The sequence below is a fragment of the Bison bison genome, unplaced genomic scaffold (assembly GCF_000754665.1).
Source record: "Bison bison bison isolate TAMUID 2011002044 unplaced genomic scaffold, Bison_UMD1.0 scf7180017864325, whole genome shotgun sequence".
Lineage (NCBI taxonomy): Eukaryota > Metazoa > Chordata > Mammalia > Artiodactyla > Bovidae > Bison > Bison bison.
Genome location: NW_011494897.1, coordinates 6584680 through 6603325, shown reverse-complemented (window position 1 = coordinate 6603325; position 18646 = coordinate 6584680). Strand labels below are relative to the sequence as shown.

Genomic DNA, 18646 nt, shown 5'->3' with positions numbered 1-18646 from the left:
AGCAGAGACTTAGCACCATGCTGACATTTATTAGAAAAGAATGAAAGGATCTTCAAGTCAGTAATTACATTACAGTTATCCTTCAATTTACAAGGGGGATGGGCCTCAGGACCCTGGCCTTGTACCAGAACTGGAGGATGCTCTAGTCCCACAGTCAGCCCTCTGTCTGTGGGTGTGGAACCTGTAGAGACTTGGGCTGACTGTGCAAGTGAAACCTGCACTAAACTTAGCTGGACTCAATTGATGCTGTGTCATTTTGAAAATGTTAAAAAAAAATTTAGTATTAAACAATATAAACAGTTCTCTCATTCTCTGGCACTACTGACCCATTTACCTCTGTTCAGGATGGAGCTTTAAATTCTTTTTGTTTCTGACCTCAAAGAGTACCTTAGCTGTTCAGAGGACAGGAGTGCCTGGGACAGGATTACAGCAGAACTGAGACCACAGCTTGTCACATGATGAGGGTGTGTGGGTGTGGGTGTGTGTTGCATTGAGAACCCAGTACTCAAGTGAAAAGCAAGTCAGTCAGTGAAGCTGAGCAGGTGAATGCAGCCCGCTCCTGTTCAGATTCTTACCTGCAGATTCTGGAGCCCATGGACATCTATTTCAGCTCTTGGTTTTGCTCTCCTAATGCAAGTGTCTTCTCTTTAGTTTGAATAACATTTGCTAATGTTCATCCAAGTCTCCAACTTGATGAGAATAGTTTCGAAAAGCAGGCTTGCAAGGATCTTTTGTCCACTGGGTAGAATTAAACTGTGATTCAATGGGGTTCGGACAAATGTTGCTGGCACTCTCTTCTGTGAACCCTCCAGAACCTGAAAATAGCACCCTCCCTGCCTACTACGAGCCACTTCTCTGGGCCCATAGCCCCCGGCCTCCTATTCCTTCCCTTCCTCACTCCGTCTAGGACCCTCAGCAGAAGTGAATTGTGGGCGAGGCAGGGGCGGGGTGCTCTGCTGTACTCAGATGTTCTCAGGAACAGAGGAGGAGGGGTTTGAATTTGTCAGCTTCTCCCAGCTGAAGCCTGTCTGGCCCCACGTGTAGCTTGGCCTGGGTCTTGTTGGGCTCATAAGTAGTTTCACCTGTTTTATTTTTAAATTTGATTGTATTAAAGTAAGCGATCTAACTTCCCAACAACACTGCATTGCTCTTTGTAGGAGCATGTAGTGGGGAAGGCAATGGGACCCCACTCCAGTACTTTTGCCTGGAAAATCCTATGGACAGAGGAGCCTGGTAGACTGCAGTCCATAGGGTCGGGTTGCTAGAGTCGGACACGACTGAGCGACTTCACTTTGAATTTTCACTTTCATGCATTGGAGAAGGAAATGGCAACCCACTCCAGTGTCCTTGCCTGGAGAATCCCAGGGACGGGGAAGCCTGGTGGGCTGCCGTCTATGGGGTCACACAGAGTTGGACATGACTGAAGCGACTTAGCAGCAGCAGCAACAGCAGCAACAGCAGCAGGAGCATGTGGTAGAGCAGAGTTCTAGAACTGCGTCATTCATCACGGAAACTTTCCACCTGATCATAGCAACTGCCCATTCCCCCCTCCCCCAGCCCCTGGCAATACCACTCTGGGCTTTGCTTCCCTGACTTTGACTATGTAAATACCTCACATAAATGGAATTGCAGTCACCTCCCTGTGCAGGTTCTACTGGCTATGGGACTGTAAACACAGCTCACAGCAACTAAATCTTTTCATTCATTGAGGGCTGTCCTCAAACTTCCCTGAGCTCAGACCTCCCGAGGCTGCTGGAAATGGCAGATTCTCCGGTTTCCTCCTCAGATTCAGGACTGCCTCCCAGGTGACGCTGATACCAATATTTAGGAACCTCACTTGGACAAAACCATGATTAACAAGACTCAGGAAAACCCCATGCAAAGGAACCATCCCGATATTAACTTGCCCACAGAAATGACCTGCTTGCTTCTTGATCACTAACTCAACCCAAGAGGCAAAACTAGATTCCTCCTCAGGACAGGCTACCAGGCAGAGGGGCCTGTCTGGAGGGATGGGTTGAGGGACAGAAATGATCCCTGACCCAGTTCTGGATGCTACTGGTCTGTGGGTTTGTCTCCTGTAACTCACATCATGTCATAGAGATGTACCTGAGCAACCACCCCATTCACCTTCTCCACACACTCAATGGGTCCCAGGGGTGATTTGAGTCATCTCCTAGGTCAGCTAAACAGACCTTTCCAGCCTTCCTGGTTCCTCTCTCCATCAGTGCTGAGAACATCATTGTCCAAAACTGTGCAGTGTCAGCCCCTCAAAGAGAGTCTCCTCAGGACTCTCCCCTGAACAGAAGCACGTGACCCTGGGCTTGAACTGCTCACTCAGCAGCCATACATTCAGCAGCTGGCCCGCACGAGGACCCAGATGCTCAGGGAGGAGGGAGGCTTGGAGGAGGAGCCAGGAGAGGGGATCCGGTTGTCGAGGGAGCCAAGGGCCAGGGGATAGAGAGCATCTTTCTTGCTTTCCCACCACCCAGTCAATGTCCCCTGGCTGCTTCCTGCACCAGCCGCAGTCCAAGGGTCTCTGAGAGACTGTGGCTCTCTTGTGCTCTCAAGGCTTCTGCTACTTGGCTGTGATCTCACTTCCTCGGGACTTTTTCATCTGCTCATTGCTCTGTCTTTGAAAAGTGAACAGGTCTGGAAGGTGGGCAGTGCTATCATTCCTTCATTTCTATGTTATGAAGTCTTGAAACTTAAGCACTTTGACCAGGTTTCTGTGCTTAAATTGGATGATGCTGTGATAACTAATTTATAAAGAGAAATACATATTTGATCTTTGTCTGGATTCTGGCACCGGACTTCTCAAATCATTTGTTGTTCAGTTGCTAAGTCTTGTGCAACTCTTTGTGAGCCCATGAACTGCAGCATGCCAGGCTTCCCTGTTCTTCATTATCTCCCAGGGCTTGCTAAAACTCATGTCCACTTAGTCAGTAATTCCATCCAAACATCTCATCCTCTGTTGCCCGTTTCTCTTCCTGCTCTCAATCTTTCCCAGCACCAAGGTCTTTTCCCATGAGTTGGCTCTTTGCATCAGGTGGCCGAAGTATTGGAGCTTCAGCTTCAGCATCAGTCCTTCCAATGAACACCCAGGACTGATTTCCTTTAGGATTGACTGGTGGGATCTCCTCGCAGTCCGAGGGACTCTCAAGAGTCTTCTCCAGCACCACAGTTCAAAGGTGCTCAGCCTTCTTTATGGTCCAACTCTCACATCCATATATGACTACTGGAAAAAACATAGCTTGTACTATACAGACCTTTTTTGGCAAAGTAATGTCTCTGCTTTTTAATATACTATCTAGGTTTGTCATAGCTTTTCTCCCAAGGAGAAGTATCTTTTAATTTCATAGCTGCAGTCAACATCCACAGTAATTCTGGAGCTCAATAAAATAAAATGAAATCTGCCACTGTTTCCATTTTCTCCCATCTATTTGCCATGAAGTGATGGGACTGGATGCCATGATCTTCATTTCTTGAATGTTGAGTTTTAAGCCAGCTTTTTCACTCTCCTCTTTCCCCTTAAACAAGAAGCTCTTTAGTTCCTCTTCACTTTCTGCCATTAGGGTTGTTTCATCTGCATATCTGAGGTTGCTGATATTTCTCCCAGCAATCTTGATTCCAGCTTGTGATTCATCCAGCCCAGCATTTCACATGATGTACTCTGCATATAAGTTAAATAAGCAGGGTGACAATATACAGCCTTGATGTACTCCTTTCTCAATTTGGAACGTCTTTTGTTCCATGTCTGGTTCTAATTGTTGCTTCTTGACTTGCATACAGACTTCTCAGGAGGCAGGTAAGGTGCTTCAGTGTTCCCATCTCTTGAAGAATTTTCCAGTTTGCTGTGATCCACACAGTCAAAGGCTTTAGTGTAGTCAATGAAGCCCATGTTTTTCTGGAACTCTCTTGCTTTTTCTACGATCCGGTGGATGTTGGCAATTTGATCTCAGGTCCCTCTGCCTTTTCTAAACCCAGCTTGTACGTTTGGAAGTTCTCAGTTCACATACTGTTGAAGCCTAACTTGAAGGATTTTGAGCATTATCTTGCTACCATGTGAAATGAGTACAACTGTATGGTAGTTTAAACATTTGTTGGCATTGCACTTCTTTGAGATTAGGATGAAGTCTTGGAATGAGAAATACATATTTGATCTTTGTCTGGATTCTGGCACAGGGCTTCTCAAATACTTAGAATTTTCTAAATAATTAGCATGACAAATGTGTCTTTTGTTATGTTAATGAAGTGACTTTTGGTTGCACTTAATTTGGGGGCTGACTGCCAGGGAAACCAACGCCTTGATTAAAGGGTCGGAATTTTCAGTCTCACCCTCTGCTCTCCAGAGAGGAGAGAAGGAATGGGGGTTGAATCAGTCACCAATGGCCAATAACAATCAGTCACGCCTACATAACAAAACCTCCATAACCACCACCCCTGCCCCCAACATGGGGCCCAGATGGCTTCTGAGTTGTTGTGCACATGGAGATTTGGGGAGAGAGGTGCATTTGGGGCATGGATGCCCTGGGTCCTTCCCCTAGACCTTGCCCTCTGCAAGGTCTCTTCCATTAGTTGTTACTGACATATATCCTTTTATAAGAAACTAGTGATCCAGTAAGTAAAATGTTTCTCTGGGTTTTGTAAGTTGTCCTAGCAAATTGTTTGAATGCAGAGAGTGGGTTGTGGGACATTATTACAAAACTACAGTAATCAAAACAATATGGGATTGGCACAAAAAACATGTGGATCAATGGGACTGAATAAAGAGCCCAGAAATAAATACACACACGTATGGTCAATTAACAAAGGAGACAAGAAAATACAGTGGGGAAGGAGAGTCTCTTCAACAGTGGTGTTGGGAAAGCTGGACAACCACACACATGTCAATGAAATTAGAACACACCCTCATACCATGCACAAAAATATACTCAAAATGGCTTAAAGTCTTAAATACAAGACACGGCACCATCAAACTCTTAGAAGGGAACACAGATCAAACATTCTCTGACATAAATCATACTAATGTTTTCTTAGGTCAGTCTCCCAAGGCAATAGAAATAAAAGCCAAAAATCATCAAATGGGGCCTAATCAAACTTATACACTTTTGCACAGCAAAGGAAACCATAAACCAAATGAAAAGGCAACGTATGGACTGGGAAAAAATATTTGCAAATATGTAAGCCCAACAAGGGCTTAATTTCCAGAATATATAAATGGTTCATATAACTCAATAAAGAAAAACAACCCATTTAAAAAATGAGCCTAAGACCTAAATAGACATTTCTCCAAAGAAGACACACAGATGGCCAATAAACACATGAAAAGATGCTCAATTGCTAATTATTTGATGAATGCACATCAAAACTACAATGAGATACCACTGCACACTAATCAGAATGGCCAGCAGAAACAAAGTCACAAACAATAAACGCTGGCAGAGAAGGGAACTCTCCTACACACATGGTAGGAGTCTAAATTGGTACAGCCACTATGGAAAACAATATGGAGGTTCCTCAAAAAACTAAAAATACAGTTGTCCTATGATCCAGTGGTCATACCCCTTGGGCATATGTCCAGACAAAACTCTAGTTTGCAAAGATACATGCAGCCACAATGTTCATAACAGCACTATTTACGAGACCCAAGATATGGAAACAACTTAACTTCTGTCTATCAACAGATGAATGGATAAAGAAGACGTGTTGTTTTACACAGTGGGATATTTACTCAGCCATAACAAAGAATGAAATAATGCCGTCGGTAGTAACATGGAAGGACCTAGAGATTATCACACGAAGTGAAGTAAGCCAAAGTCAAAGACAAGTGCTGTATGATAATACCTACGGTGGAATCTAGAATATGTCACAAGTGAATTTATCTATGAAACAGAAACAGACCTAAGGGCACAGAGAACAGACTCGCGGTTGCCAAGGGATATGGAGGCGGTAAGGACTGGGAGTTTGGGATTAGTAGATGCAAACTATTGTATACAGGGTGGATAAGTAACTAGGTCCTACTGTACAGCAGGGGAATTATGCTCAATGTCCTTTGATAATGCACAATAGAAAAAAATATGAAAATGAACATATATATGTATATATGTGTATGTATAACTGAATCTCTCTGTCCTTCAGCAAAATCAACACATTATAAATCAAATATTTTAATAAAATTAAAATAAAAACAAATTCTTCGTGTTTCTCCAAGGATAGCATAATCATAGCCACACATTACTACTATCTGGAGATGCATTTTCATAACATAAAGAGTTCTGCAATTTAAATTGCAGAACTCAGTTAGTAGAAACTAATTGCTTAGTCCAAAGTGACACTGCATGATTTTTTAGTATTTCAGAGAATGAAAGAATCTGCAAGCCAGTAAATACACTTGTTCCTCCATATCCAAGGGGAACTGGCTCCAGGAACCGCCCCCTCCATGAGTACCAAAATGCAAGAAAGCTCGGATCTTACGGTCAGCCCTATGTGGGTGTCAGTGTGGAACTTGTAGATATGTAAGGCTGACTGTGGAAGTAAAACCTGAACTTAAACTAGCGGGACAACTCATGCTTTGTGATCTTGAAAATGACAATGAATTGAAAATTTGTTACCATTTGTTAAATTCGTTAACAAATTTAAAAACTGAAGGAGTGGGTCATTGGAACCTCCAATCTGTAGCCAGTAGTCACAACCTCAACTTGTCTGAAGTTGGCAGGAAGGGGACACAGAGCAGGCAAGAGTCTCGTAGGACTGAGACTCTGGTGGGATCTGAGGCTGTTTCTGGGTAGATAGCGACAGAATTGAATTGAACTGGAAGACACCCAGCTGATGTCAGAGAATTTTGTTCTGGTGTGGAAAACCTCCCCTACACACTGGAATTGGTGATCAGAATTTCAGTTACACACAGTGGCCACTAGCTCACACAGAGTCTAGTGCAAACTGGGGGAAGATGAGGCAGACGGGTTTTGGCACACAGTTTGCGGAGCAGACTGGTGCCTGGGGGAGATTAGAAATTACAGCCTTTCCTGGCCCAGGCAGACACAGCCCCACTGCAGAGTGCACCGTGGGGATCAGTCTCCTTTACGCCTTCAATTAGTGCTCTGTGGGGCAATGCCCCGGGTCACCCTCTGTGTTACCTTTAGGCCCTGAATCTTTGCCCGACCTCTGTCTTGGCAGTGGGTGGTCTGGAGCCACAAAGAGCCACCATCCGCCCTGGCGCAGGGTGTTATGGCCAAGGACAGACCCAGCACTGCTAGGACTTAAATCCCTCCCCATCTCCCCTTTTATCTCTAATCTTCCAAGTTGCACAGTAACAATAACCTATAAATTCCCCAGCTGACTTCAACATACAACTCTCCTCTGCCATGCCCTGACATAACTACAGAGCAGACATATTCACCCCCAGGGCACATTAGAATCACTTTTGAAGTTTGAAAAAGAATACCAATCCCCAAGTCCCATCCAAGGCCAATGAAATCAGAATTTCTGGGATAAGGCCCAGGCATTGGTATTTTCAGTTTCCTAGATGTCTTAGCCTGCTGCTGTAACAGAACACTGTGGACTGGGTGGCCTAGAGACAACACTAATTTACTTCTTAAACTCTGGAGGTTGGGAAGTCCAATATCAAGGTGCCAACAGATTGAATGTGTGATGGGGGCACATTTCCTGGTCCCCACATGGTGGAAAGGACAGGGGAACTCCCTGGGGTCTCTTTTATAAGGGCACTAATCCCAGTCATGAAGCTGCATCCTCACGACCTAATTGCCTCTCAAAGCCCTTCCCCCCCAGATAGCATCACATTTGGGACTAGGGTTTCAACATATGAATTTGGGGGGGACACACCAAGACTCTGTCTCTAGCAGCAGGTGATTCTATTGTGCAACCAAGGGACTTCCTTGGTGGTCCAATGGCCAAGACTTCATTCTCCCAATGCAGGGGCCCAGGTTCCATCCCTGGTTGGGGAACTAGATCCCATAGGCTGCCACTAAAGATCCCACATGCCTTAACAAAGATGGAAGATTCTGAATGTCACAACTAAGACCCAGCACAGCCAAATAAATTAATTAAAAATAAATAAATAAATACACACACACACACACACACACACACGTATATCTAATGAGCAGCCGAAGCTGAGAATGCTATTCAAGGGTTAGCCTCCCTTGGCCCCACATTTAGCCAGACTGAACTGTCATCTAGTCCCTTGTTACTGTGGTTTTGAAAATCTTTCCTTCTAAATCAAAACAAATATTCTGGTCCATTGGGAGAGAAGTGAGGCTGCCTTCAGAAACATACCACATGGGTTTCCCCGGGTGGGTAGACATTCAGTGGAGACCTTCGTTTTGGAAGAGGCACTAGGGGAGGCCTCTCTCTGATATATGGTTCTTTGTGGATTTTTCTCTGTAGTATCAGGGACAGGAAAATGGCCAACAAAATCAAGCCCAGCACTGCCATTAACACTATGAACCACAACTCGCTGTAGAACTCCGTGCTTTTGCTTCTTGATCCTTTCTTTTCTCCAGGAGTTGTCAGCACCAGGCCTGCAAAACCCAAGGACAGAAAAGGGAAACGTTATTTCAAAAGGCAAATTTGTGACTTCTTGCTCTGTTGTTTGATAATAAACTAGACAGGAATTTATAGTGTTAGGGTGCACTTGTGCTCAGGCTGGGGAAATGGTACAGTGGGTCGGCGGGATATAAGGAGACCCTGAAAACCCTCAGGAGACCCTGCTGACACTTCTCAGGTTGGAAATGGCACTGCCTTGGCACATTCCCTGGAATTACAGTTGGAGGCAGGACGAGGAGATTTTCAAGAGGGTTATCAAACTAACCTTCTGTGGGGCTGCAAAGAATTGGACACAACTGAGCACATGTGCATGCATGCCAAGTAACCCTGGGGAAAGCCTAAGTCACAGCTGTTTGTCCTGGGAGCAAAGTCCTTTCTGGGCTCACGTGAGGGGCTGGAACCAAGACAAATATTGCTACAGACACCTCATCACACAACACACATAGCTGTGTGAATCCAGAGTTCCCTCACTTCCTGTAACTGCCCTGTTCCCGTGAAGTTCTGTGCAAAACAGATATTGAGACAGCAGATCCCATTTTCTGTTGGGTTGTTAATAGCCTGCACTCATTAACATATAGTTTCTTTACTTGTGCTCTGGCCCCTCGGTTAAGCAGCAAAAGCTCTGCAAGTCATCATTCAAATGCCCTTGGAGAACTGGAATGGGCCAGGGAGGTAGGAAGGGCTTCCGGGTCCACTTCAGGGCAGGGTAAGGTGGTGGAATCCTGCCATCAGCCTGCTGACCTGGGCAGGAGAGAGTCTAGAGATCATCTCAAGCCTAGCCCCTTGCCAGGGCCAGCTTGGAGGCCTCAGGATCTGTGGCAGCTGCCATTAGACTGGCATAAAGCAGAGAGCCAGGGAGCTGCTTTTCTAAAGCCAAGGCTCATGGCACAAACTGAGGAAAATTCTTCAAGAGATGGGAATACCAAACCACCTTGCCTGCCTCCCGAGAAACCTGTACGTAGGTCAAGAATCAACAGTTAGAACTGGACTTGGAACAATGCTATGGTTCAAAATTGGGAAAGGAGCATGTCAAGGCTGTGTATTGTCACCCTGCTTATTTAACTTATATGCAGAGTACATCATGTGAAATGCTGGGCTGGATGAAGCTCAAGCTGGAATCAAGATTGCCAGAAGAATATCAATAACCTCAAATATATAGATGATGCCACCCTAATGGCAGAAAGTGAAGAGATACTAAAGAGCCTCTTGATAAAAGTGAAAGAAGAGAATGAAAAAGCTGATTTAAAACTCAACATTCAAGAAACGAAGATCATGGCATCCAGTCCCATCTCTTCATGGCAAGTAGATGGGGAAAAAATAGAAACAGTGACAGACTTTATTTTCTTGGGCTCCAAAATTACTGCAGATAGTGACTGAAGCCATGAAATTAAAAGACGCTTGCTCCTTGGAAGAAAATCAATGACAAACCTAGACAGCGTATTAAAAAGCAGAGATATCACTTTGCTGACAAACGTCTGTGTAGTCCAAGCTATGGTTTTTCCAGTAGTCATGTACGGATGTGAGAGTTAGACCACACAGAAGGCTGAGTGACAAAGAATTGATGCTTTTGAACTGTGGTGTTGGAGAAGACTCTTGAGAGTCCCTTGGACTGCAAGGAGATCCAACCAGTCCATCCTAAAGGAGATCAACCCTGGATATTCACTGGAAGGACTGATGCTGAAGCTGATGTCCAATACTTTGGCCACCTCATGTGAAGAGCCAACTCATTGGAAAAACCCTTTGCTGGGAAAGACTGAAGGCAGGAGGAGAAGGGGATGACAGAGGATGAGATGGCTGGATGGCATCACTGACTCGATGGACATGAGTTTGAGTGAGTTTTGGGAGTTGGAGTACATCATGAGAAACGCTGGACTGGAAGAAGCACAAGCTGGAATCAAGATTGCCGGGAGAAATATCAATAACCTCAGATATGCAGATGACACCACCTTTATGGCAGAAAGTGAAGAGGAACTAAAAAGCCTCTTGATGAAAGTGAAAGTGGAGAGTGAAAAAGTTGGCTTAAAGCTCAACATTCAGAAAACGAAGATCATGGCATCTGGTCCCATCACTTCATGGGAAATAGATGGGAAACAGTGTCAGACTGTATTTTTTTGGGCTCCAAAATCACTGCAGATGGTAACTGCAGCCATGAAATTAAAAGACACTTACTCCTTGGAAGGAAAGTTATGACCAACCTCGATAGCATATTCAAAAGCAGAGACATTACTTTGCCAACAAAGGTCCATCTAGTCAAGGCTATGGTTTTTCCAGTAGTCATGTATGGATGTGAGAGTTGGACTGTGAAGAAGGCTGAGCACCGAAGAATTGATGCTCTTGAACTGTGGTGTTGGAGAATACTCTTGAGAGTGCCTTGGACTGCAAGGAGATCCAACCAGTCCATCCGAAAGGAGATCAGTCCTGGGTGTTCATTGGAAGGACTGATGTTGAAGCTGAAACTCTAATACTTTGGCCACCTGATGCAAAGAGCTGACTCATTTGAAAAGACCCTGATGCTGGGAAAGATTGAGGGCAGGAGGAGAAGGGGACGCCAGAGGATGAGATGGCTGGATGGCATCACTGACTCGATGGACATGAGTCTGAGTGAACTCCGGGAGTTGGTGATGGACAGGGAGGCCTGGCGTGCTGCGATTTATGGGGTCGCAAATAGTCGGACACGACTGAGGGACTGAACTGAACTGAACTGATGAACAGGGAAGGCTGGTGTTCTGCAGTCCATGGGGTTACAAAGAATCAGACATGACTGTGTGACTGAACAACAACAAACAGTCAAGAGGAAGAAGGACAGACAGACACAGCTGCAAATGCCTGTTCTGTGGATGGTCTTCTGCCTTTTCAGCACCTGAAGGACTGCTTGGGCCTGCTTGGCCCTCACACCCACATTCTCAGGGGAAGTGGATCAAAGGGGAAGTGTTCAGTGCCGGGGTGAGGATGTTTCAAGGAGGGAGAGAGGGTGACTTAAAATTTGAATGCCGTGAGGGATATACTTTGCTAACCCTAGCTCTTTCTGATAGCTCTGTCCTAAAAGAGTCACTGCCTCTCTGGGCCTCATCTCTAAAATGAAATGTTGTTGTCAAAATTCTGATCAAGCTCCAGCAGATTGGAATTCCTCTAATTAGGAACCAATGTGTGTTGTTTGATTTAAAAAACAACTCAACAGTTTTTGCCTAGGCACTGAAGAGTTGCACTTTCTCCATGTGGAGCACAGGACTGTAACTCCAGAAGTGGATCTGACGGTCCCAGTGGACCCCTTGCTTAAGAGGACTCAGGGGGATGTAGGGCAGCCTGTCCAGGGGAAGCCTCCAAAGGGAAACAGCTCTCCCACCAGTTGGATGGAAATGAGGTCTGTGTGAATTTCCTGCTTGAAGGTGCCTTCATGCAAGGGAACAGAAACATTTTTAAAGTTATATCATACAAATTAAATGTGACTATGGACATTAGTTGGACAAGACCTCTTGGAATCTTCCATAACTTCACATGGTTTTCGGTTTTCCTCCTTTCAGCAATGGGACCCCAATTTGTATTCATGAACCGAGAGGAGATTTCTCCTTTGTTATGAAGAGCTTGAAAATCCTGACCAGATCGTGTCTCTTCATCCCTGTTTCTCTTTGCAAAGTACCCTTTCATTTTAAGGGACTCCACTCATCAAGTGGGAAATTCATGGTCAGGGTAAGGGATTCCTGGGGGTAAGTCAATTCCCTTTGACTCCAAAGAAAAACCCAACCCAGAGCTGGAGTCAGAGTAAATCCCATCCTGTTAATTGCCTGTCTCTAGGGAAGGCATACTCCCCACTGGCCAGGGAGACTAGACTGGTAAGATCTCATGTGGTTTTACTCATCACATGGTCCTGCTCCCTGTGTCAGTATCACTGGGCAGAACCTGTTTAAAAGAGCAGATTCCTAGGCCCATCTGATTCAAAATCTCCACCAGAGCCCTGGAAAGGATATAATAAATAAAATCAGCAAGATGATTCTTATCTACTCTTAAATTTGAGAACTGCTAAATAAAAATCATGGGACCAGGAGTCTACAGAAAAACCATGTTTAACTTCTCAGTAATGAGCTTGCACAGAAAGTGAAGAAGAACTAAAGAGCCTTTTGATGAAAGTGAAAGAGGAGAGTGAAACAGTTGGCTTAAAGCTCAACATTCAGAAAACTTAGATCATGGCATCTGGTCCCATCACTTCATGGTAATTAGATGGGGAAACAGTGGAAACAGTGGCTGACTTTATTTTTTGAGGCTCCAAAATCACTGCAGATGGTGATTGTAGCCATGAAATTAAAAGACGCTTCCTCCTTGGAAGGAAAGTTATGACCAACCTAGACAGCATATTAAAAAGCAGAGATACTACTTTGCCAACAAAGGTCTGTCTAGTCAAGGCTATGGTTTTCCCAGTAGTCATGTATGGATGTAAGAGTTGGACTATACAGAAAGCTGAGTGCAGAAGAATTGATGTGTTTGAACTATGGTGTTGCAGAAGACTCTTGAGAGTCCCTTGGACTGCAAGGAGATCCAACCAGTCCATCCTAAAGGAGATCAGTCCTGGGTGTTCATTGGAAGGACTGATGTTGAAGCTGAAACTCTAATACTTTGGCCACCTGATGCAAAGAGCTGACTCATTTGAAAAGACCCTGATGCTGGGAAAGATTGAGGGCAGGAGGAGAAGGGGACGACAGAGGATGAGATGGTTGGATGGCATCATTGACTCAATGGACATGAGTTTGGGTGGACTCTGGGAGTTGGTGATGGACAGGGAGGCCTGGTGTGCTGCATTCATGGGGTCACAAAGAGTTGGACATGACTGAGCGACTGAACTGAATGAGCTTGCAGGGGGCATTCTTGGATAAGTCCCCATGTCCCTCAGGTCTTAACCTTTCCCATTGTGGAAACATTGGGGTTCCTAAAAGAAGACCAAATGAGGTCTGCTCTGCCCCACAGCTGCTATTATGTAAGATGAAACACACTATGCATTAGGTGTTACAAGAGATTTTACATGGCATCCAGACATGTAATGTCTGGGAACAGAATAGTACTTCGTTATTTTTATAGACTGAAGTTATCTTTAATAACAGTATGTGTGTACACCTGTGTTTCAGAATTTTTTTTTAAGCAAACTAAATAAGCATCCAAAGTAGACAGAACATTACTTTATTGGAATTTAAAATACGGTAGTAGTCTCAATTCTACTTTAATGGAAAAGATTCAGCATTTCTCTAACTTGCCCTTTGAAATTGTAAATTATTTTACATTTGATGCAAAGATTATGTGGAAAACTCAATTTAAAAGCTGCTCCATAAAAATTGCAATTTCACCACTTCAACTAAATTACCTGGTATTAACAATCATAATCTTTTACAGAGGATACAAGACAGAAATTTCCCAAATTCATCATTTTAGTCTCTGAATCTGGAATATTATTGTTATGATCAACACAAATTGGTATTAAGAGTATTTTCTCTTTCCTCTGACTTCCTCTATAAATTCACTTTTTTTTGGTAAACAAATTCATAGGGCTTTTTATTGACAGAATTTTTGATTAGGAGAGAAGTTTTGTCATATATCTCTGCATCTACAATTCAATGATTTGGCATTTTAAGAGCATACCCTAACCCCTTGCCTAATGTAAGTTTCATGAGGATTTAAAAACAAATTCTTACAACACTTAACACAATTTCTTCCATACAGTCTATGCTAAGATGTGTATATATTTATATATATACATACACACAGATATATATATATGCATAAACAAGTATGTACAAAGAAACATGCATGTTTCTTTAGGAAAATGAGTAAATGCTACACTAAATATAATTTGAGTTAAATATTTACCAAATCCAGTGGAGGTATCATATTGGATCAAAGGCGTCTTAGCACTTCCTTCTTCTGTAATGCAGATGACCTGAAAAAAGAAAGCTAAACAAGAGGTAGATGACTTAGTTATTCAACATCAACAAATAGTGGGCACAGTTTCAGAAAAGCAATGTGTTAGAACATGAAATACTCTAAAAACAGGATTCCACAGCAAGTTTTGAGGTTTTATCTACTACGTAAACTTTAATTTCAAAGTTAAAAACTATCAAGAAAACCAGCTATTATTAGTGTAGTAATAGCATATATATAAGTAACAGAACTAAAGAAGTTCAGAGGTTATCTAGCAAAGGAAAAGAATTATCAGAGGAGTAAAGGATAATATTGGGTTGGCCCAGAAGTTCATTTGGCTTTTTCCATAAGAAAAACCCAAACAAACTTTTGGGCCAACCCAATACATACAGTGTATCTTGTTCTGCATATGATCCGAACCTGTTTCTTTAAAACGCACAGGTGTTCCTTCACTAGGGGACCCAGAGTTTCTCACTAAGCAGGAGAGCTCAAAAGGGATCCTGGAAATCAAATGGCCTAAATACTTCTTACAGTACTCAGGACCCCATGGGAAGTGAGTCTTGTAAGGTCACACAGATGGTTAAAGGCCCTGCCAGGGGTAGAACCTGAATCTCCCAACCGTGGGCCATCTCCGCATCACAACAAGCTGCCCAGGTGACCAAGAACTGTGACCACAAAAATGTGCTGGATTGTTGTAAAAATGTTATTGATTAGTTTCAATTGCTATAAATGCAATACTGGAGCTCATGGTTTACCTGCACCTTTCAGTCAAAATAAGTAGTACCTATTTTCAAGGAAACTAAAAACAAAACAAAACAAAAAACCCACCACTAATTAATTCATTGTATAAACCCAGATTGTTCAAAATGACCTCTCATCTATTGGTCCTATGGCCATGTTGATCCTCAGAAAATAGTATCTTGTAAAGCATTTTCTCATTTCAATTTAAAAACATGGCAAACGGAAGCAGCACATGTAATTAAATATGGTGAAGGAATTCAGTGTTAGAGGGAAGAGGGTTGTTATTTCAAGAACAGATACGGAGGTTGGTTAAGAAAAGCCCTTATTCAGGGTCCTTAATATCTGGAGATGGTCATGGCCTAACTGTGCTGAGGGTGCCTCAAGAAAAACTCCAAAGTCCCTAAAAGTGTATTGTTTCAGGCATTGCTCATGGCATCAGTGATTCAAGAAGGTGTGAGTTTGAGCAAACTCTGGGAGACAGTGAAGGCCAGGGAAGCCTGGCGTGCTGCAGTCCATGGTGTCCAGAGTCGGACATGACTTAGCAACTGAACAACAACGTGGCTAGTGAGTGCTATTGCTCTGGCACACACAACCTGCCCTCCTGTCTTGTTCCTGGGGACCCTCAGGTCAGCGGAAGCAGTGCTCCGAGGACTGCATCACAAACGCAGTACACCAGGCAGGTCAACACAGAGCAGTCATTTTTCCGTGAGTGGTCACTTAACCCAGGACGTGTTAATGCTGAACGTCTGCGGGTCACCTTTTCAGATCGAGGATCTTGGAAAGCTGGGAAACCCAGCTCCTAACGCACTGAGAAATGGGAGCAGGAGACTCACTTTTGTCCGCGGTCCTCGGGATATAGAGGGTGGTGTCGAGGCCACTGTAGAGGCGCTGTCCTCCGTCGGTCAGGACGAACTCCTTCAGCCGCCCGTTCAGCAGGAAGGAGTTGCTCCAGTTCACACACACCACGGACAGGTTGCTGTCCACTGAGAACGGGGCACGGTACTGCGGCACTGTGCGAGAGGGATGTCAGTTCTGAAAACAGCTGGCAGAAGGTGCTAAGTTCTAACAACAGCTGAGAGTAGGTTCTAAGTTCTAAAAATAGTGTGGTGTGTGTGTGCGTGCATGCTTTTCATTTTCAAATATGAGCACACATTTTAAACTTTGCCCTTGCTAGAACCCTTCCTATTTACCTTATAGCTTAAAGGAAAAACCTGGCATTGGGGGGTGAAAAGAAAATCACTGGAACATGTGTGAAATGCTTTCTCAGCAATGTTGCACCTGCTTTCCAAAAAAAAAAGATCAATGAAGAATGGTGTTTTATGCAATACAACTATTAACATACAATGGTTCTGCTCATCAGCATAGCCCCAGAGCTCACGTTTTGTTACATTTTCCTTCTTTTAACAGGTAAAGTATCCTTAACACTATTAACTCCAGCGGATAGCTATTTTTCATATCAAATCAATATTTATTGCTACAAAGCCCCAAGGACTAGATGAAGTTAATATATATATTTTTTTCTCCCAACCAAACTGCTTAGATGGTGAATTATGTTCTTTTGGCGCCCATTTATTTTTAAAGCTTTTTCTCGAACCGTTAGTTTGTTTTCTAAGATAGTTAAAAAGCCTTGCAAGTAGCAATTCGAGAATAATAATTCATTGCCCTGACTAATCAATCAATAACACAGTACATTAGTATATAATCAAGCGCAGGTCTCGTAAGTATTATATCAGATAGAGAAGTGACTTTGTGTGCATTTAGCAGGAATGCTCCCTTTTCATTTTTCAGCTCCTTACTAAAATAAAGGAAGAACAAGCCTTAACGGAGGCTCATCTTCTAAATGAATCATTTCGGTAGCAACAAATGAAGGGATACCATATCATCTTGTCAAGTCAGAAGAGATTTATTTCATGAGATCTCATTTGCTCCAAAATAATCAATACATTTGTAACAACACTAAGATCCAGCTATATATGAAATTGGCTTTTAGGAAAAAAGTGAGTGGAAGAAATAAATTGGGTATCCTTTTTTCTTTTAAAATCAAATCCATGTGTTGCTGATGTGGGGAAATATAACAAAATAAGGAATCATTATGCTATTGTGATCATAGATTAAAACTAGGAAGACAAATTTGGTTCTCATCTTTCAAAATAAGATGAGAGGAAAATGCTTCCATAAACAGAGGAAAATGTTTCTGCAAATACTGAAACAAGAAGTATCAAGTCATTTTTCAATACTGTTGATAAATGTATTCATTTTTCACTTGAAAATGAAATGAAAGGCTCATCTGGCCTAATTGAGGCCAAATTGAGCCTAATATCACAATGAAACATACTATTGTGGTTGTTGTGGTTTCACTCTTTCATTTAATTTCTGTAGATTTCTACTTCTCCCCTACATTGTAACAGTATAGATAAAGAGAAGGCTTGTAAATAGTATGAAAATAGAAAGATAGGGGCTTTATTTGCCTTGTAGGATGTGGAGATCTTCCTGAAGAAAAAAAGAGTGATCAAACTATCAAAATAATCAGGAATAATGGGTTTAGAGATTGAGAAAATGATTAACTACTATTAACTACTATGTCAATAAAGCAATCCAAAGCACATACAACAGAGTACTTGACGTACTTTTTTCAGTTACTCCTTAAAACAATTTTGTAAGAATTAGCTCCTAATTTTTCAGAGGAAGGGACTAAGTTTCAGAGAGATTAAATAACTTGCAAAGGTCAATAGCTGGTAAGGGACCAAGGATCTGCACCCAGGCTTGCTTAACTCCAAAGGCTATGTTATTTTGTTGTAATCAATGTGCATTTATTTAAAGGAGCATGATTTACTAATTCACTTTATGGGGGCACTCCAGTTCTGATTTGATTCATCCTGATTGTTAAATATTCAGGAATTTTGTGAGTTGGTTATTGAACCCAGTCACTATTAAAAATTAAATCATGTAAAACTAAATATATTAAAACAAAGGTAATAAATATTAAAACTTTGCATTTTAATATTGTGTTCTTCAGGCTGTTTACATCTACTTTCTCTGGAGGGTGGAAATATTATATAACAGTACACGATCTCTTCCCAACTCTGTGTTCAGTGCTGTCACATTGGCAACTTAAAATCAGTCAAGTGGGAGTATTTACACTGTGGAAATTGGCAAGTCCTTCAAGTCATGACATTTTTTTCTCAAGAAGGCCAGTTGTTAAACATTTGTACCTCACCTCTGCTCTCGCACTGAAGGTGTAATTTAGGAAGAGAGGGCAGAATATGCTGCTAATGCTTCTCCAGAGCTTTACTGAGTGTACATGTGATTCAGTTCAGTTCAGTTGCTCAGTAGTGTCCAACTCTTTGTGACCCCATGAACCGCAGCACGCCAGGCCTCCCTGTCCATCACCAACTCCCAGAGTTCACCCAAACCAATGTCCATCGAGTCGATGATG

General features: G+C 42.9%; 1 protein-coding gene across 1 annotated transcript in view; it reads right to left on the bottom strand.

Annotated features, from left to right (window-relative positions):
* USH2A (Usher syndrome 2A (autosomal recessive, mild)) overlaps positions 1-18646 on the bottom strand; it is a 939168-nt gene that overhangs the window by 20352 nt on the left and 900170 nt on the right. Inside the window, exons 69-71 of the mRNA XM_010853294.1 lie at positions 16044-16220; positions 14419-14502; positions 8299-8543 (exon numbers count right to left, since the gene is read on the bottom strand). Of these exons, the coding sequence (XP_010851596.1) occupies positions 8299-8543; positions 14419-14502; positions 16044-16220 (506 nt within the window). The remainder of the gene's footprint in view (positions 1-8298; positions 8544-14418; positions 14503-16043; positions 16221-18646) is intronic.